This window comes from Chamaea fasciata, unplaced genomic scaffold (genome assembly GCF_029207755.1).
Source record: "Chamaea fasciata isolate MVZ Bird 193981 ecotype frontalis unplaced genomic scaffold, bChaFas1.0.hap1 SCAF_2, whole genome shotgun sequence".
Taxonomy (NCBI): domain Eukaryota; kingdom Metazoa; phylum Chordata; class Aves; order Passeriformes; family Sylviidae; genus Chamaea; species Chamaea fasciata.
Genome location: NW_027094087.1, coordinates 40,259,955 through 40,281,199, shown reverse-complemented (window position 1 = coordinate 40,281,199; position 21,245 = coordinate 40,259,955). Strand labels below are relative to the sequence as shown.

The 21,245-nt window shown below is 36.4% G+C and overlaps 1 protein-coding gene across 5 annotated transcripts in view; it reads right to left on the bottom strand.

Moving 5' to 3' along the window:
• YAP1 (Yes1 associated transcriptional regulator) overlaps window positions 1-21,245 on the bottom strand; it is an 88,892-nt gene that overhangs the window by 7,251 nt on the left and 60,396 nt on the right. For 2 of the 5 annotated variants that reach the window (XM_066175739.1, XM_066175738.1), the window contains 3 exons: window positions 11,087-11,280; window positions 9,524-9,571; window positions 2,273-2,403 (listed from right to left, as the gene is read on the bottom strand). In XM_066175739.1, the coding sequence (XP_066031836.1) occupies window positions 2,273-2,403; window positions 9,524-9,571; window positions 11,087-11,280 (373 nt within the window). The remainder of the gene's footprint in view (window positions 1-2,272; window positions 2,404-9,523; window positions 9,572-11,086; window positions 11,281-21,245) is intronic. The other 3 variants (XM_066175741.1, XM_066175742.1, XM_066175743.1) reach the window with 3 other exon arrangements.

The window sequence follows — 21,245 nt, the reverse complement described above, 5'->3', positions numbered from 1 at the left end:
TTTTTAGATTGATTTAAAAACAGAATCACCACACATTTGATATAATCCTAGTAATTAAATGATTTAGAACTTCTGTGAACAAAAATGCTGGTTTACTTTATGGGACAAAATACTAAAAACAGAACTGAGACTATGCTGAACTAAATCATTCCAGTGGAGAAGGCCTTTTGGCTGTTGCTCTCACACTTGGAATGTACAGCATTTCTCTTCAAATCACTCCTCAATGCACATTTCCTCTATCTTCAACAAGTATTTGTTCATTTACTATTCACACCACTCAAAATTACGACATGCAACTAAACAGCATTACCCAAAATAGAGTGGATACTTCTTCAACTAATCATTGTTAAAATATGTGTATACAAAAGAAGAAATACCAGTTTAGGAGTTTAACAGAGAACTACCATCACCACCAATATAAATCTAACTGACAAAAATATATAGAAGTGTGGCAAATCAAAAGGTGAAATAGTCTAATGAAGTCCGCACTGATGAATATCCCATACAAAAAAAAAAAAAATCAAATATACCATAATGACAGTAAGTACTGAAGATAGCAGGCAGATTTGATTACGCATCTTAAACCACTACTGAGAATTATCTCAAATTGCTTCAATGTAGTGATTTTCTGAGATTTTTTATGCTTCTATTATATAGGCACCAGAAAATAAGAAACAACCTGAACTCTGAATATATAACTTTGGGGCCTAAATTTATTACTGTCTCACCAGGAACTTTATATACACCCGATAAAGACAGAAAGGAGCATTTCTCCAAGTCTGAACTTTAACATAAGGAATATCAACAAGATCTTTAGGTTGAAACTACTGGACTACTTTCTGAGACAGCAATGCATATTCACAAATGTCCTTTCTTAAAAATCCCTTTCCCACACACATATGACAGAATCAAGTGTGGTGCCACACATACACCAGCCTAGGAGGAGACAAATGTTCAGACCAAAATGCAAATTAAGGTAATCTGAACTCAAGTCAAATACAGATTTTCAACATTTTGCATGGGGTAAGGGCTACATTAAAAAAAACCCCAACCAGTTAAACACATATGCAACTAGCATATAAGCAGTATCTTTTTGCACTTTGCAGTAAATACCAACCTGTAATATCAAATTACAAAATAAAAACTTGCCCTTTCTAGCTTTTTCCCCTTTTCTAGTCAATGGCAAAGATCTATCACTTTGTATTTTATGTGTGTAGACTCCCAACAGATAAGCTGCATCAGTCCACTGCCATGGCCATTTGAAACCTAAAAATGCATTTCCTTCAGGTCAGAGGACAAGTTTTGAAGATGTGAAGACCTGTATGATGGCAACAGCCTTCCAGAAGTTCAAGCTAGAATGTTACCATACCACATCAATACCATCATCTATCTACAGAGGCTTCCCATAAGAGAGCAAGTCAGCTCTAAATTGTCTCGTCGACATCTTTTATTTCTCAGGACAAAGCCAGCACAGTTGAGGCTCATGCAAGAACACATGCAAGAACATGCAAGAACAGGATGAATTCCATGTAGGATAATCCCTCCAAAAACCATCAAGTTTTCTAATAATAATTGTCTGTGTAGGACATAAATCTTCCCAAAGAAATTACCCAAAATACAGATATCACTTATCTCAAGCTGCAGCAGTGTCTCTAAAGTTGTAATGTTTGGTATGAAACATCTGCAAGCTGAAATATGAACTCTACTGCCAACCAACACTTCAAGTTAGAGGGATTTAGGAAAAAGTTTTATGAAAGACTAGTCTATACGGTAAGATTCTGAATCATGAATGAAAATACCCACTTCAAAATAATACAGCATTTAAAATGAAACATGCTACTATTTGTAGACCTAACATTAGCAGAGTAAAAATACTGCTAAATACCTGAAGTGGAGAGGAGGGGTGAATGGAGAAACCTTAAAATAAACCTCAAGCTGTAATCCTAAATGTGCCTCACAGTTCATTTGATCTCACAGTCAGCGATTCACAAATTCTTTGAGTCGGTAATTTAAAATGAATGTTAGTCAACAGATTATGCAGAGGCAAACATGTTATGACTTTGAATAAAAACCTTCCTACAAGTCTGAACAGACTACTTCCTCCCACAGGAGACAGCTTTTAATCTTCAACTTTTACTAGACTTGCCATTTAAGGAAAGATTCATTTACAGCTGTGGCTCTTGGCACAGACAGATGTTCAAAATAAACTATTACACGTACCAAACAGAATTTTAAATCAAATTTCTTTCCTCTAGTAGCTGCTCCTACAAACCTGTTAAGAAAGGGATCAGAACTATTTGTAGTCATTGTTCTCAGTTCCTGAGACATTCCAGGAGATGACACGGGGTTTTGAGATCCACCGTCTTGTTCCATTGTTGGAAGCTGGCTACGGAGAGCCAATTCCTAGAACAGCAGGAGAGGGAGAAAGAGACATCATGTTAGGCCTTTGAATGCACTTTTTGGATACATGAACACATGACATTATAGATAATTGATGCTTTTACTGCTTCTGGTTACAAGAGTTAAATCAAATTAAACTAAAGTTTCTGAGGACAAAGCAAGAATCTGTACTAGCTTCAATGAAAATGCAGGTTCAAGTAGCCATGCCCAACATTACAGAGAATGCACTGTCAATGTATTTATGGAGATAAATATCTGTATGTTTACACAAACATTTTCTAGTTCACTTCAGTATCCTTCTGCTAAGTCTATACTTTAACCAAAATAAGAATTGTCAATACTATCTGACCCCTAATACAACCTGTTTAGCTCTTCTAAATAGCATTTTATTCTCATCTCTTTTAAATTCTGATTTAGTTCCTGGCTTCCTTTGTAATTTTCTTGTTTCAGTCAGCAAACTTTCAAGTCTTTCCCCAGAAGTTTCCATTCACGCATTTGAGGTATGCATTGAAAATTTCTAACTAATCAAATCAGTGATTAGTTCCCTAAGTAAATTTCAAAGCTCTTAAAATTCTGAGTAATATCCTAATAAAACCAAGACACTGCACTTCTGAAGTTACAAACCTAAACTGCATGTAATTTTTTACACATCTGAATGTTTACCAGCTTGAATCAAACCATGCATTAAGCTTGTAATTACTAACTAATGAAAGTAAGTGTTAACATAAAATGCATTACATTGAAGGTGGATGGAAATAAGCAATATTTTATGTAATTTCCAGTGACCCCTCTCCCCTTTTTAAACAAGTAATCCCTGAGTAACACATATGAAAATACAGTAATTTTCTTCAAGCAACTCTATTCAAATATCATCAGTGTCTCACCAAGACTGAGCTTTGTTAATGCAGAGACTGGTAAATCTATTGACTATCTTGTCACCATTACTGTTAGTATGTGACTTCCAGGCTGTGCCCGGGAGGATAATCTCAGGCAAAACCAAGCCTGTCAGTCTTGACAGTACTCATTATTTCTTACTTGTAAAATGAGAGGTCTTCAACCATTTTCAATGATAAGCTTAAGGACTACTATACTGTAGTCTTTTAGTATACAAAACTAACTAGTCCCCAGTTCTTCAAACCGATTTTTTTAAGAAATCCCAAGGTTATTGTATTTCCAGCAGACGGTGTATTCAAGTTTCCCTACTGCCTCATTTTCTTTTCTTTTCTAATCTGCACATGCTTCATTCCCATTCCTGTGGATTACTATTCTACGTATTCCTTTAAGTTTTATGTCTTGCACTAGAAAACTTCTCACTATAGTTCATTAGATCTCTGCAGAAAATATACAAGCATATCACTGGTTTTTGTGTTCATTACACTCAATTCCTACTTCAAGTAAACCCAGCCCTCTGCTCACCACTGCTTATTTGGCCACTGTTCCAACAAACAATAATAATACTCCATCCCCATTTTCAGATCACAGGATGTTAAGCCTCTTTTAATAATTTCTAAAGGCTTATCTGTATGATGTTCATTTGCTTATGTAATAAAACCAAGCATAAAGCCCACATAATGACATCCTACTTCACAGCTAAATTTGCAACCTTGTGTCAGTCACAAGTTACCTGACATACAGGTACACTCGTCCATTTGAAAAAAAGAAAGGAAAAAGCATTCTTTCTTGCAATGCTTCTCAACAATTATCTGAAGAAGGCAGAAGGTCTTAAGAGCAGCTATCCCAGGGATGGCTCAAGAACTGCTCACTCACATGCTCTGTCCTTTCCCCCCTCCCACTTGTTTGATCTGTCCATTACATCTTATCTTTATTTCCTTGGGCTGCAGTCCCTGATTTGGATGAAGAGAAGGAGCTGAAAGTGCCAGTGGACTGCAGAAGCAGCTTAATCACACACCAGTGCCACAAGGAGTGGTAGCAAAGCAAAACCTACATGGAGTCATTTCTGTATATGAAGTAAAGTGACATTTTATCTCCTTCGTGTGGCCTTTCCAATCAGGACTGCCTCCTGATTCAGTAATTCTGAGGAAGATAAGAAATCCAGACACGTTCCCTTTTCAAGAGCTACTGACACCAGGAAAGAAAAAAAAACCCCACAATTTTTCTTCTGTTACCTTAAGAAGAAACAGTAAGTACGAAGGAACAAGAAATTTGGAAGAACAGATAAGTTCCTTTTATATTTTTCTAAATCCTCAGAGTGCAGGAGAGGTTGAAGTTTCTTCAACACATGGACTTAAATAGTATGGTAAAAATAAATGCAGCTCAAGACACTAGCCAGCTAAAACAAACAAAAAAAAATCTCATTTCTCTGAAGGCCCACTAAAGAGATGTATTAAACCAGGAGAGAGAACTATATTTTGCCTATTCTTTGGCACGTTAAACTAGTATTTTTAAAAGTAGTACTATTTTTATCTTTGTTTCAACAACATCGCTAAAAAATGCAAAACTGAAACTATTTTTAACTATTTATAAGTAGCATTACTGCTACTTTTTCAGGAGTCAGAAGCACTTTCCCCTCAAAAGAATGTTATTACTCATCTAAGCAATACATTTATGTCATTCTGGGAGTCTGAAAGAAAAAGGAATTACCAAAAAAGACAAGCTATTGAGAAACAAATACAGGGCAACTTTTAATCATTCTGCAAGATAAGCAAAGTTTCCTAAAGGCCTAATAAGTATGTTAAGACTACTTTTCCTAAAAGTTGTATAAAACGGAAGCTGAAGTTGTGTTGCTTGAAGAACAGCCTTTTCATTTCCCCTTCCTTACAAACCTGTTTTGCAATAAAAAAGCTATTTTCTATACTTGAAAAAAAAATATGGGAGTGTCCAAGTCTCTCCCAGCTCCAAACAGAGCAATGTGAACTCTAGGCTTTCAATTCATGCTTTAAAATACATGCTTTATTAGAAGTATTTAAAGTCTGGAGGCAAAAATAAAACTATGACAAAATCCTGGCTTAGATTTCTATGAATTGATCTCATCCTATTTTTTAAGTATGTCAAACTTGTTTTAAGTACCTCTGGGAAAAGAAAAGCTTAGTGTTCCTATTATTAGCACAAAAGCTGAATTTTGGTTATTATATAGAGACCAAAATTATCTGTCATCTCCTTAAATAATTTTAAAAATAAAGGTCAGCACTGTGTAATTTATCTGACTGACCTCATCCCCATTTTTTTCATAATTCCATACAGATTAAGTTTTACATGAAGTTACAGGTCATTCACACAAGGTCCAAATTAACTTATAAAACTACCCTTTTCAGAGCATTTCTACCTTCACTGGCTTTTGAGGAAAGGCAGATGACTTGTGCAACTCACTTATATTCTTACTGTATGAAACCTGTGATATGCTACTCAGTTTGACTTGATATATTCTGATAATTGGTTTTGCCAACTTACTTTAAGAGTGCCAATTATAACGTTTCTGCTCCCAACAACCCAACCATGTGGACTTTCAAATGATCCACAGGCTTTCCTGGGATGGGAGAGAAGTTTTAGTGGAAAGAGAAGACCACAACACTTATGGGCAGACTTACAGCACCAGTTGCTTCTTCAGATTAAGTGTTTGCCTTCTTGTGAGGGCCACATAGTTACAGCACATAAACAATGAAACAGGGAAGACACCTGGGCAGACAGAAGACAAATGAACTCAGCAATGAGGAGCTGGGCAATTTGTGAGGACTGAGCGGGAAACGCAACAGTCACTGGTTCAATCAGGACAACCAGCACAGCCAGCGAACGCAGGTCTGATTTACTACACAGACGTTTAAACAAGGTATTTATCCATAAACATCTACAGATATGAGCAAGCAAATTATTTTGTTGATCTGTAAAGCTTAGAAACAAGCTAGAAACAAGCAGCAGATACAGAATGAGCAAGCATGTCCAGAGGGACTTGTCTCATAAATGTGTAGTATGCTGATCTTACTAGCAAATACTCTAATATTAGCAGCAGATAAATAAGAAATCTTCCATTCTCAGCACAAGAAAATAGTCTGCACAACATCCAAGAATAATGCCATCAGTACCTCGACATTATTTGCCTCTATTTCTTTCCAGAGCACACTGTAAGGGAAGAAATCTGTTACTTAACATCTGTTCAATTTTGTGACATATACACAACTTGATTGACATCTGCTCTACTTTAGAAATTTTTGACAACTAGATGCTAACTGCAGAAAAATGGAAAGAGAACTACTGGGGATGGAGTGAAAGTCAAGTCATTCAATCTCTTTACTAAGACAGATAGGCATCTTTAAGGTTTCACAAATAACTGATGATAAGCACAAGTAACTGAACAGATGCTCGGCATTTTTAAATTTCCTGAATGTATTTAAGAGTTCTTGCTGATACACAGTAAGTCTGAAACTTTTCATTTTTGCTACAGGTACCTTTGAAATTTTTATAATTTCAGTAAAATACATCTTCATTCAAGCAAGAAGAGTCTCTTGCAGCACTTGCTATAAAAAACAAAGCTGAGCAATTATTTCCTCTTTCCAGAAGGTGCTAAGGCTTCCAGATATAACACTTGGCGTGTTAGTGTCACCACAGGATACTATAGTATCACGGCAGAGAGAGTGAGACAAAAACCTGGCAGGGACACTGCGGTTACCCAGTACCAAAAAACCCTGACCACAGATATCAATACAACCATGGTACTGTATACATGGGGAAAAATGTCAAGAAGGATGAGGATGTTGGGCTAGATGACCTCCACCAGTCCCTTCTAAACTAGTGATTGTGTGACATGAAAAGCTCGGAGATCCAGTTAAAAGTTAAGGAACAATTCAGATGTTTTTAATCCATCTATACCAGAGATTTCATTAGAGGCAAGCTTCAAGAACGCTGGCATTACATCATTTCTTTACAAACTAAAGACCTCTCTAAAATAGACTGAGCCTTCCCAAACTAAGAGCACTGAACATAGGAAGATTTAATTTTTAGTATTCCTGAAAAGAACACCTAAAAATTAGCAAGAGAAGCAATTACTCCGCCACCAAGCACAACTTTATCATCAGGAAAGATAATCCCTCCAAACTTCATAATTTTATTCAAAAAGAAAGAAAGAGTTGTCAGAAAGAGAAAGCTGAACAAAGAAATTTTTATTCTTTCTATACATTTTCCTAGATTCATTAGATCAGCTGTGATCTGATCAGATGTACAGATTAGGACCTCAATAGCAGCATCATCAGAGAAGATAGACTACATTTGCCTCTACAGTACAAGGCCTCAAGAAGCATTCAGAGAACCAGAACCCAGAAGCAGCTCTCTAAGCAGTTTCTTCCACCTGTGGCTGGCTGCTCATTACATTACTGAGGTGATATGAAAACACAAAAAATACATTTAGATGGTGCAACACAGATAGTTTAGTATTAAAGAACTTCAAAGGTGACATGATTGCCCATTCTTCTACTCAACAGATCGCTCACACACACCTTGACTCATTAGCAAGTGTAGACTAATAAAACTGATCCCAGGCAGGAGGTTTGGTAGGAAGCAAATTCAAATATAATGGAATCCTGATTTTTCAATGAATCCTTTCATCAGCTCCATGCCAAATAAAGCAGAGTGACCAGTACACATATATTTAATGAATTATTAGTATAGTCCCTTTGAGTTTTTGCAGTTTTTTATAGGATTTAAAGCCACAATTTCAAGAAGTTCCAAAAATCTCATCTTACATGAGTAGGATATATGAAACTGACAACAAATTTCTCCATTTCCTCTATTTTTTTCGAGTTGGCAACAGGAAGAAATTAGTGGAAGAGTGAACAGTGGTATGACAGGGCTTCAGGCATAGAAGAAAACATAGAATACACTTCTGGCATTCTGTAAGAAAAACACCCCCTATGAATGACCTAATTACGACAGAAGATAAGGTATTTTCAACTGGTGAGGAGGAGTCCTCCTTTACTTATTCTCTTGAATACTAGAGGACTTTTTTTCTCCTCCAGAATAAGATCTAATATTGATTGACAAAATCATTATGTGGCTAATGCTTTGTAAATTAATCAAATTACTACTTCATCTCAATTAAAATTCTTCTGTTTAAGAGCTGCTCTGGTATTGCCAAACAAGAAAGTTTTTTTTTTTTTCCAGGGTGTTAGCACTAAGGTCAGAGGTTCCTATTTCTCAGAATCAGTAACACACAAATTTTGTGGTATCCTTCAGAATGCAACAGTACGCCAGTACTCATGGCTTCCAAACATAAGATACTTTCTTGTATTCTGTTTTTCTTACCTAGTGCATACAGAGGTTTTTTCTTAAAAAGCAAAGTACAGTACAAGCCAATATAAATATTGTACTAAGATCCAGTAGATTAAAATACTGTTAGCAATAGTAAACATGAAGTTCTCTGAATATATCCATAAATCCACCCTTCCAGAGATTCATTCTATATTCAACTTCTTTAGTGAGTAAAAGAAGACAACACTAAACTGTTTATTATGCTTCACATTTTGAACAATTTTATTTTGGTCTGAGCTTGAAAGGCTTTTCATAACTATTGTTTCCTATACAGAGAATGTATCAGTGCAAGAGCCAGTTAAACATGAAAATAGAAAAATTCTATCTGAATGGCAATTATTTTGTTAGTTTAATCTATTAAGTAATTCTGTTATACTATGAATGCTTAAAAATCGTAACTATTTCAAGTGACTTTTCATCAACTGATAACAGATATCCTTCTCTAAGATCTTACCTGCTTAAACAAACTGATAAGAACATTCATACGAACAGTACTCGAAAGTCACCAACTACTACCGTAGATAGTTTGCTTTAAATAAACATCTTGATGACATCAGGACTGGAACAGCAGTATCCTCAAGAATGCTAAACAAGAAGGCTGTTTTCAATGTAAAAAATGTGCAATGAATTCCTCATTTGCTCTTAAATATTGATAAGAAGTTGTGGTAATGCAGCACTCCTAAAAACAGTGTTAGGGCTGTGACCAGAAAAGTGATTCAAATTTGTGCATGGCAGAGCTTGGTTTTTCGTTTGTTTGGTTTCTAATTTTTATTTTTTAGAATGTTTTCATGTAGCAAAAAGTTCCCTGCTAGCCTAATTTAATGCTTTCATTTTTCTAATTATGCTGAAACATCAGTTAAGAGCCTACCTGATGTTTTGGAGAATTTGCTGTGCTGGGATTGATATTCCGCAATGCCTAAGAGTAAAAATAAGATGGATAAAAATTACTTTAGCTGCATGGTTTACCTATGCAGGCTGTCTTATAAACACCATCTTGTAGTATCAAGCCCCCGAGACAGGCCAGATGAGACAGGATAAGGGAGTTAAGAAACTGTGAAAATCATGACACAGTGAAACAAAATTCACAGATTTACCAAGGATGCGTATTTGACAGATAAGCTTAATGACTAAGGAGAACAACATGAAGAGAAGTGGTTGTCACCTGCTCCAAAGTTAGTCAAATTCTCAATGACAACTGAGGCAAGAAGACAATTAGAAGGCCTATCTAGAAGCATGCTAGCACAGGGTAAAATGTCTGTTTGTGGATTAATTGCAAAGCAGGAACAGCAGAAGCCCAAGTGCTTAAGCGGAGAGAAAGTCCTGATGCCACCTTTGCAATGTATTCTTACCTAGAGTACTATAAAAAGTAATGGCTGTAAAGATGACCCATCTTACACCAAGAGATGCTGAAGATTCCTACAAAACAGTCCTTGACTACAAAGGGGATAACGGGAGTCAGATTCCAGGACAGAATACTGCAGGTGATGAAGAAAGAGAAAATCTGTCTTTGAGGACGTTAAGATATTATCCTCTTCTGATACAAGGCCCATCACCCAAAGTGAAAAGGGAAAGATTTTAGAAGGTTTTCCTCAAAGAGAAGATTAGTGCTTTTTCTGGCAGTGTCAAAACCCCAAAGACATATCTTAAGTATCTAGCACAGATGGTAGTAACTCTTAAAACATTCAGACTGAACAACCGAAGCAGAAGGCTTAGAGTCAAAAGGAGATCAAGCCCGAATTCCAATCCAGAGATTGCAAAGTCCAGCCCTACACTTTAATATTTGCTACAGCCATATCCATATAGTGGATAATACAGCCATATCCATATAGTAGAAAATACTGAATGGCATAGCTTGAAGTCTTATCATGAAGTTCAAAATTCTTCAGAAAACCAGAGGTTCAAAATGCAGCACAAGTTATTCAGTTGTACCATGCTCACTCCACTGTTCAACAGGTAAGATTTTGGCAACAAGGCATCTCCTCAATGTATCTTATATAAACTTTAAAAATACTTCAAAATCCTAAAGACTGCAACAGGTTCTAAAACTGAAGACTTTCCCCTCTTAAAAGGAAGAACTAAAGTAGCTGTGGGAAATAACTTTTAGCATGACTAGGAACTCAATGAATATGAAACATTCTCAGAAGGAATATCCAATCACATCAACAGTCCATCTTGTCATCCTTATAGTTTACGAAGACTGCTCTTAAAGAGTTTTGTTAGAAGGAGGAATGAGGGAAGAAAGCAAAACCCTTCAGTCTAAAAAATCAGATACTCTCACCACCAAGCTGACATCAGTAAGAGAATGAATTCAAATCTTTTTAGATCTCAAAGCTTTTTGTACAGTCACTGGCTTTCAAGACTCACTGAAAAAACAACTTAGAAAAAATCAAAATATAACATACAAAAGAAATAGTGGAAGTAGGTGTCTAACCTGTGGCCTCACCTGCCGAAGCAGTTCTTGATGCTTCAGTCTCAGCCTTTCTTTCTCCATCTGTAGCTGCTGAAGTCTCATCTGTTGTTGCTGATTGGAGCTACTCCCTCCCATCACACCACCCTGGGGACTCTGAGGAGCCAGAGGAGGTGGCTGTTTGACTGGAGCACTTTGGCTGATTCGCTGATTCATGGCTAAGGAACCAAAACAATAAACATTTAAAAAATAAATTCAAACAAATAATTGCAAGGAAAGTATTATCCACGAAAGGTATACATGAAAAAATCTACAAAATTACAAGGCATGACAGTAGAAAACATGCTGTTACACTGATGTTCAGAGTGTGAAATGTTTGCTCATGTGTGAGCAATAGATGTGTGTAAAATCAACACAACAGTCTCATCATTAAGACTACATACTTGTTCTAAAAGCTTCTGAAAACAGTTTAATGTGCTAACTGGTGAAAAATTCCAAAGTGGTAGTAAAATATTTCAAGTTGAGTAAGAAGAATATATCTTTTTTTAAATAAACTATTCTCACTGCAGACACAAACTGTAAATAACTTGTTTGATTCATGTGAAATTTTAGGTTCATTTAATTTGAGAATGACAAAAATAACACAGAATGACAAAATGGATCATTTCACTTTTACTGAAAACAATTAAAAGCTACCCATTGTGCTGGAAGGTCACGCAACCAGCATTCACATCCTTGTCACATCAAGATTTTAGTGTTTGAGACTTCATTTAGAGCTTCTTGACAGGCAATTTAAGAGTTGGTACAGAAATGGCAGATAAATTATACAGCCATAAACACTGACATTAACATAGGAAACATTTTGCTAGTGTTTCATTTTCTTTTACCCCTCATAACTACGCATTGCATTTCCCCTGGGGAGCAGAGAAGAAAAAATGTAACCTTGTAAGCATAATGCACAATGAAAACCCATCTTTGCTTCCCCTATAAAAGGAAGGCCTAAGACAATCTTGTTTTATAAAATAATACATGACTGGAATGCATCTATTTGACAGGCCTGATTTCTCCCTCACATGACACCAATAAAGTCAACAGAGGCACTGAAGTTCCCAGAGTGAAAGAGAGGGTGGGGGAAAGACTGACTGTATTGCAAGGGCACTATTTTCAGGGGATTTCAGTTTGGAATTAGCTCTACATCGTGTTCTCTGCAATGGACTGAATCTGTTAACAGTCAGAGTATTCTGCAGAATGCACTTGCTGAAGCAATGTTGGGAGAGTAGCAGGGATTTTTTTTTTTCCTGGGAATGAGGATTATGGTTTACAGAAACTAAGAAAAAACAAGGAGAGAGTTTCTTTTAGGATGAGAGGGTGAAGTGGGGCAAAAAAAAAAAAAAAAAAAAATCTATAGAATTAGTTTGAATGAATGCTTTCATCATATAGGGGATTCCATAAGAAAGGAGAATTCTCTCATTAAAAAAATCTGTATCATCTTTTCACTGAAAAGCCCTTCAGTCTCCACTGTCTTTTGAGTGTTCAATTTAAGCCAGGGTAGTGCTGTTCTCTTTCAAGAAAGCCAACATATATTCACCACTTAGAGACCCAACTCTGCAGTTAAACCTTTCAACTAATCCACCGGCCCAGCACAGACTCAACAGTCTAATGGGCAGAAGGGTCATATTTTCATGAGTCCAATCAACATAAAATACTGTCAAATAGCTTAAAGTGATTTGAAATAGTACTTCATGCAGTTACGTGCTAAAGAGCTTCATACATGTGATTCATACATGTGACTGCTATTACGATAAAACTTCCTGTAAGGTAAGTGAAACTGTGAAGTAGGAATAGAAACTGGATCCCAGTATCAAGCAGAACCAACTAGGGCTGCAGTTCAGCTTCAACCTACAAGTCTCATCCTAACCCAGCACGAAAAAAAAAATAGTGCGAAAATGACATTCCTGTGGATCAAGGCCTAAAATCAAGCAGTTGATATTACAAGACATCCAGCACTACTTCCCCATCAGAACTGAACTTCAGGACAGAAGGTGACCAGAGCAAGCCAATTTACAAGCTTTGCCACAAGAGCTGTGGTCTCTGGGCCAGTGACAGGAAGATTGGCCCCAAGACACTAGGAACTGTTAAGCAAAAGTTCTAACAGCATCAACAGCAGTCCTGTAAGGATGTGGGCAGTGAACATTTAACTATAAGCACCAGGAGCTCCACTGGGCAACACCTGCTGGAAGCTTGACAGCAATTAGACAACCTTCATTTATCAAAGCTGAAGCTAGAGAAAGCAATGCAAAAAGCAAGGCAGCCCCTCGAGTAGTTTTAGACAAGCTAGACATGACACTGCTGGAGTGGGGAACAGATCTCCTCCTTTCTTCAAATCTGGAACCAGGACCACGCTTTTAGCTCTATATATATCCATATATCTCTCTATTTCACTTTATAAGCAGAAACGAACAGGTTAGTAGGGGACAACAGAAAACAGCCTTCTCCTGCTGTTAGTTAATTCTGCAAACCCTATCCAAAGTCTGTGCTACCCCTCAGAAGTTCCAGGATCCAAACCCAGCTATTAAACAAGATGGAAGGTCAATTACAGTGTAAAGTCAAGAGGGAGAAAAATTTGAAATGAGCACATCTAATTTAAAAGCAAACTAGCTTGTAAAATCTGTGTACTCAAAGCTGAAAAATGTCAATTTTCTTTTGGTTAAAAAGGCACCCTTTATTGTCCAGTCCCCAATTACATAATCATGGTTTCAGAGTCCTACCTCAATGCAGTCCACAGTCCCGTCATGTTACAGATAACCTCAGAAAAATTTAACAGTGTCTAACCTTAGTTAAACACTTCAATGCAGTATCACTAACATTCCTTCAACATGTTATGAATTTGTTTCTCCTGCATGCACCATACAAGTATCTCTTTACCACAAATAGGCAGCTTTGTATTTCCTGCTCATGCCACTTTCTGCTCTTTTTGTTTTATATATGTGTGTCTTTCTGACAGCTGCTTGTATTATTCCTGTTCTGACCACTGTTTGCTCCATTCTCTCACCTACTGACATTGCAATTTTAACTTTAAGAAAGAAATCATGTTTCTCTGATATTTTTAATTTTATTCCCTCATCCTAGACCCTCAAAATGTCTTCAAATGTCCATTCTGAAAGGAGTATTTCGAACTAAAAGCATATCTAAAGCAGGAATACCATAAGATATTGAGACTTTGGTGTATACATAAGATTCCAATATTAGGGGATAACTTAATGATATAATTTGGTAACTATTCAGAAACTGAATAAAAATTCCAGTTTCTAAACTGGATATTAACATCATTATTATTATTATTCACACATCCATTGAAAATGTTTCCGAACATTTTATGTTTTCAAGAATGAAAGTGCAAAAGACTTCAAATTGGTAAGATTTTAAACTGTCCTCAGAACAGATCAGAGGTGTTTTTAAACGAGCAAATTCCTTTTAACCATGAAATGTAACTAAAAGTTGGGATATTAGAAGAAGATGCTGCCAACTGAATTTTACTGACTTAGCATATCCAAGCGAAGAACCAGTGAAAAAACCACAACAGTATCAATGATTTTCATACACCTTGGTGATTACACAAGTGTGCTATCTAAACTCAAAGAAGAATGCAATTATAATTTCCAACACAGTATTTAGTGAAAAGAGGGGTGGAAACACATCTTGTTTCTAGTGACAGAAAAACCAGACGGTTTTAAAGATTTTTGTTGTTGCTTTGGGGTTGAGGTTTTTTTGCTTGTTTGTTTTGTGGGTGAGGTGTTGTTTTTTTTTTTACATTCCTATTTGCCATTACTTACCAGGACATGGCTGCAGAAATCTGCACTCTAAAGAACATGCTTATAATGTGATCTCAGATGGCAGATTTTATTTTTTCTACACCTCACACATTTGTAATGATCCTGACATGCACAGCTCTTTCCAAGTACTTTGAATTCAAAGGCAAAGACCTTAATTCTATCTGTTAGCTAGGACTTACCAGTGTCTAATGCATCCTGTTCCTTACCTTCCATGGCTATGGAAAGCATTTAAATAAGGGGCTCTGCACCCACACAGCCCAGGCTGCAAAGACCTCACAGGCAGAGCAGGAACAAACAAGTCTTTGTTTCTAGAAGAGGGGGATTTGAGGGAGGAGGAGGGGCAGACAAGTTAAAAAACATGGGCAACTTAAGACAATAAAGAAGATCTCATCTGAAAATACAGCTTCACAATCTGCAAAATACAGTCAAGTGCAATTGCTGCAATACGTTTTTTGAGAAAATTATTGGTCTTCAAATGCTACACATTAAATGTTCTCCTGTCAACAGCAGAAATGCCTCTTCTGTACTGTACCAGACAATACCCAACAATTCCTGAAAAATTTTAGACTGCTGTCTACATACATGACAAAAACCAAACAACCAAAATCCAAAAAACAAAACCAAGAGAGAGAAACAATTACCAGGCATTGTGCTAGAGAGAAAAGGCCAACAAATTTTTAACAACTCAAACACAAAAGGGTAATTTCTCTCCCCAGACTGTCAGTTGAAAATCGCAAGTCCCAGGGTAGTAACAGTCTGCAGTAACACAGCACCTCTCCCCTATGCAGAATTACAAGCAGAGATTACACCCATAATGATTAGCAGACACAGCTGAATGTCTGATGTTGTTTCTTTCCTACTTATAATTTCACCCTTCAAAGCAAAACCTAATTTTAATCTGCAAATTTGAAGGCATTATTTAGTTGAACAAACAACAACAAAAAAGCTCAGGATGTGAGCATACTATAGCTGACTGTCCTTATTAATAAGAATCAATGTTTTCATTGGTGGAACTAAAAAAAAAGAACTCGTCCCCTTCAGCTTCATTTTGAAACCAGACAACTACTGTGCATCATTTTTGGTTATAGTCAGGTTTTTACCTGGTGCTAGTTTGCAACAGCTCAACAAAGGTAAAAATCCTCTTTGATTACGTTTAAAAGAGCTGTGAAGAAAAAAAAATACCACTTGGATTTGAAAGTCTCGGAAGCAATAAAAGCATGTTCTAAGGGGTTTTTAAAGAAAGGCTTGGTACAATAATTTGTTGTTTAATCAGGATGTAAGGCATATTTCTGGATTGCATTCTTCATAATGTATTGCTACGTTACTCTAAGGAAATCCCAGTCACAGTTTCATAATGCTGCTGTTATGAAACCACCTAAAAATTAGCACAATAGAATATTCCATTGCTTTCAGTCTCTGATTAATCCTGGATCTTAGAGTATGGGGGAAACCACAAACAGACTGTTCTCTGGGCTCATTTTGCTGCTTTAAGTGTACAAACAAATCTTAGCGTCTTAGGCAAACAGAAATATTCACAGACTCCTGAGCTGATCTTTTGGTTAAAGCAAGATACAGCCAATAAAAAAACTACTACAGATTCATGTCCAAACTACAGACTGGTTAATCTGCATTTATCAACTAGTTTCCTTCAAATTAAATTAGTATTTTTCTTTTTGTTTTACTACCACTATCAGAGCTGCTGGTTAAAACAACATAAATTAAGTTCCTTTTTCTTTGATAAATCTGCCATTGTTTTTGAAGTCTTTCTGTACTGTCAACTGTAGATGTGCAATAGCCAGACTGACTTGAGTACCATTAAGACTCTAGAGCATGTACAGACAGACTCTTGAATGGCAACTAAACCAAAGTAAAATGCTGTGTCAGTTCTTTTCCCCCCATAGCAGTAAACAGCAGTATGCAGCACTTATAAAGCACTTTCACTCAATGTATGCCAGTTTCAGAAGAACTAAAATACTCTGGCCACCCAGAAAAGCAAATATAAACGATATTCGGCAGTAAAGTAACTTAAGTAAGTACCTTTTAGGAACTTCTGTTCAGTGCATACATATAAAACAAAACTCCATAAATAATGGGCTCTTGCTAAAATTCTCTTTGAACTCTTTATGTAACTCTTTTTCACTTTTTAAAAAGGAATCAGTTTTAATTTTGGAAGGCTAAACAAGTTTTAAATTACTTGACTTACAGAATGCAACTGACAACCATAAGTATTAGTACTTCAGAACTATGTAAGACACACTGCATTGGAGAGATTATGAGAAGAAACCTGAACTAATGTTATTTAAATTTATGCCCCATATGTCTGTCCACTGACTCTCTGGAAAAATATATTTAATGAAAGCTAGTCCGTATGTTAGACCACAGTTTAATCAGCAAAGAGTCTACATAAGGCTGTGAACAGTTTCATTGTTTAATCACCACATAGTACTTCCAAGCTTCTTTACAATTTCTTATAAAACAATGTGATAACTTTTTAAATGCAGGTTTCCTTTAATTTATTTGAGTGGAACAAACCCTGTATATATGCATCCGCACATCTTTGTTTTTATTTTAATTTCTGTCATAAGCCCATTAGAAATGATTAAACAGAAATTACAAAATCCAGTAAAAACTACCATTTTAAAAAAATCAACAGTATTCTGTCAAGAAATATATACTTGTATATATTTCTATATATAAGAACTTCTGTACAGAAGAAAACTTCTATATATAAGAAACTACCATCACATTTCAACACGACTGAATTCAAGGACAAAAAACCTGATGTATCTTTGAATTTAAGATCATATATGATTAGATATAGACTATGTAATTACTGTGTGCATATATATTTAATTACAGATAATGAATCGTGTTCAAAACGATCCACCTTCAACTTTTAACACAGCATGTGCATTAACAGGGAAGTGCAAACTGTGTGTTAGAAGGATATGGTGGAAAAAATGTCCCTGTTAGGAGTGCAGTTTCCTTTCACTATCACAGCTGCTCAGCACAACACTGCAAGCATGCATTATTTTTACTGGCACCCACACATCATTAGTAATAAATCTCCTTTCTCAAACAGGATTAAATTACTCTGAAAACAAAACAAATCCCAAACCAGGTATAAACTTACATAAATCTACTGTCCTGACAAGTTCTTAAGAAAAGTGTGGGTTTCTCTCTCTTTAATAGTCTAAAAACATTCTACCTAAAGTAGATACCTGAATCCTGACACAATACTTGTGGACAGATTTAGTGATTTCTTCAGTGAACTCAGTTCAGTTAAGAGGTGTAAATATATCCTGCTTTCAAACAAACCAAGATTTCACTTTCTGATATAATCATACACAACAAATAATTGTTTATTGTCATTACCATAAAGCAGCACCTGCCTTTTACAAAAGGATGCTTACCAGTGAAATTTCATCTGCCTCTGCAGATTAGCAGCAGGCTTTGACAGAAGTCACTGGTTCACTGAAAACTGATGCTGCTTCACCTGTACACATCTCTGACAGACACACCAAAATACAGAAGTCTTTACCCCATCCTAAATGATCTCCTGAAACTGTTCTTCTGGAAAAACAGAGACAGGGAAGTGAAAAATCTAGTACCACTAGACCTTTTTAGATGAGTGAAAGCCTCTTTTGTTTTACAGAGTATGTAAAGAGGATATGCCATTGCATTTGCAGATCAAACCCATTTGTGGCTCATGCTCTGCTTTTTGTGCAAAAAACTGAAGGCAAATCTGGAACTTAAGAAGTCTAAAATGCTACCATGATCAGACACAAGGTCTCGGCTTTTTTCTTCTTTTTTATTTTTTTTCTTTGGACTAGATGAAGGCCAAAATCCAGTTTTCCAATCTAGAGTTCCAGTTCTATCTTGTCCAAAAATCTGCATCTTGAAAGGCTACTACAAACTAATTTGAAGGAACATATATTAAACGAAGTGCTAGACAGGTAAGGAGTAGGAAAGCAACACTATGGACTACCTCCTTTTAATTTCTGATACTTAAAAATTAGCAGATGCTCTGAAGCGTAAGCTTTTAATTGAATTTCAAGCTTTTAGTGTGTATTTGCTCGCTCTTCCTTTAAACAGAAATGATAAATACGTTTCAATGAAATGTATATTTTACTACCGTGTTTCTGAACAAGCTCTTTTTACTTTTTCAAAGGCACAATGTTTTTATAGTAGAAAAAAAAAGGAAGCAGAAAAACCTGGTGTGCATTCTCTATAATCATACTGTCATCATCAGTTTTATTTCATTTCCTAATTATGTAGTCAAGTAGCTACTGTACACAGAGCCCCTATGGCACTTTCCATAATGATACTAAACATTGTCTTGCCTTACCTTCCACCTCATCCAAAATTCATGCAGAACTTCAAAGAACATTAACATTATCTCTAAGTGGGAGTGATAAAAGTTGTGGGCGTGATAAAATCGTGGCAGTGATTTCAACCTGAGGTCACATATTTTGCTTCATACCCCATTATCGCAGCTCCAAGAATTGAAAGACCAGAAGGAAAGAGACTGGGAGTGTGCAACACTGGTATTACCACTAGTTACAAGTCTTTAAAACCCAAGTTTAGAATAAAATAACAAGGAAACTGTAACAATATCTTGTTTTACTCCAATCCCTACAGACATTAGTCTGACTACTCTACTGGAGCAGTAAAGTCTCCACACCAAACTTAAACCAGCAGAGATACAGAAATCAACTGCCAGTTTCCATTATTTTCCCACTTCAACTTCATCTTTGAATTTAACATACTAAGAACCCTTGAAGGGCAAATTATTTAAGGCTGCATTTCAAAACCAAGTCCTATCACTGGCAAACTTAAATAAGGATTAAAATCCCTTCAATGGTGTTTGATACAAAAGCCAATTCTTGGAAACTTACAGCAAAATAGCTGAACAATTTTAAACATCAACTGGTTCTAGGAAATTTGACTTTATAGGAAAAGCAGATATTCTTCTACTTCTCCAACTCCAGCCACTCAAAATGCATAGCTGACCTGTTTCCTATCCAGATGTTCTTTGAGTGTCAAAAAATGCGTTATGTTATCTGAAAGGCTTAAAAATCCAGTAGGATCTGTGAAGAATGACCAATGAACAATAGCAGAAAAGACAAAACAGTCTAAAAGACAAGTTTAACCTGACAGTCCAATTCCCTCAAGGACAAAACCCCTCTTCTAAACAAATAAATTTTTAAAAGGCAATTTGAAGCCTCTCACTATGAGGCCTGCACAGGCACTGAGAAGGTAGGACAGCATGTTTTTACCAGATGCTCCACTAGACAAGAATCCTGCTGACACAGGCCCAAGGACCAACCGCCTCCCATCCCCAACTCCTTTGATCCCATGTCATCCTTTATGACTGCCTCTGCTTGGCATAAGAAGACCCTCCTTTCATACTTAGTTCTTTCCTAGATATTAAAGTTTGTGAATTGCCCTACCAAGAAACTCTTTAAAACTGTATTTTTAGACTTGGAGGATGAAAGTCTGAGCCACCGGTTTTCACGGACACCTAAATGGTGTCGCCAAAGACCTCGAACCCATTTCAAATATGGGTTTCAAAGACTTGAGTCTTGGAACAAAGTTCTTATCTTCAACTTGGAGCACTCAGGTTTTGGACCCAGCCTGCCCCACAGCTATTCTGACAGAGGCTCTTTTCTGATGCACTACTTCTAAAAGCCTGCTCCAAGAAAGAATACAACATACTAACTACATTCTTTCATTTTCTGTTTAAAAGCATGAATGCTATACCAAAAAGCCCCATACCAAGTCAGCCCACTTAAAATAATTTTTCCAGCTGATTCTCCTTCCCCTCTCTTTTCTAGCCGCAATAATGGGACATTCCAAACTCTATTTAACAAAGAGCTATATCCACACCTACTAGAGAAAATAAAGATGAATGCAAAGCTTCCATCTGATGAGGAACATAGAGAGACATAAAGGCTGTCTCCCTGGAAGCTGGGAATTCAGAAGCAATAAGGGCAAAGACTCTTCATACCTTCTGCTTCTGAACACTGGAACAGAGGAGTATGTTTGCACATACCATTCAATAGCTTTGTTTTCTTCAAAGGTTCTTAAGATTGGTGAAAGTGGCAGAGAGAGAAAATAATTCCTCCTTCATTTTCAATCACCATTAGCATCACTGTAATAACCAAAAGCTTCAACAAGACAAAAAATTAATTCATCCTGCTTCTGGAAGTATTAGTACCCAAAATATTGAAAACCAAGCACTTTAATTAAAGCACAGTGATAGAAAAGGGTATGGTCATCCTCAGGGGAAAAATACCAACAAAAGTTTCAACCTATATTAAGCACAGAAAGGTAAACTTCTGAGTCAT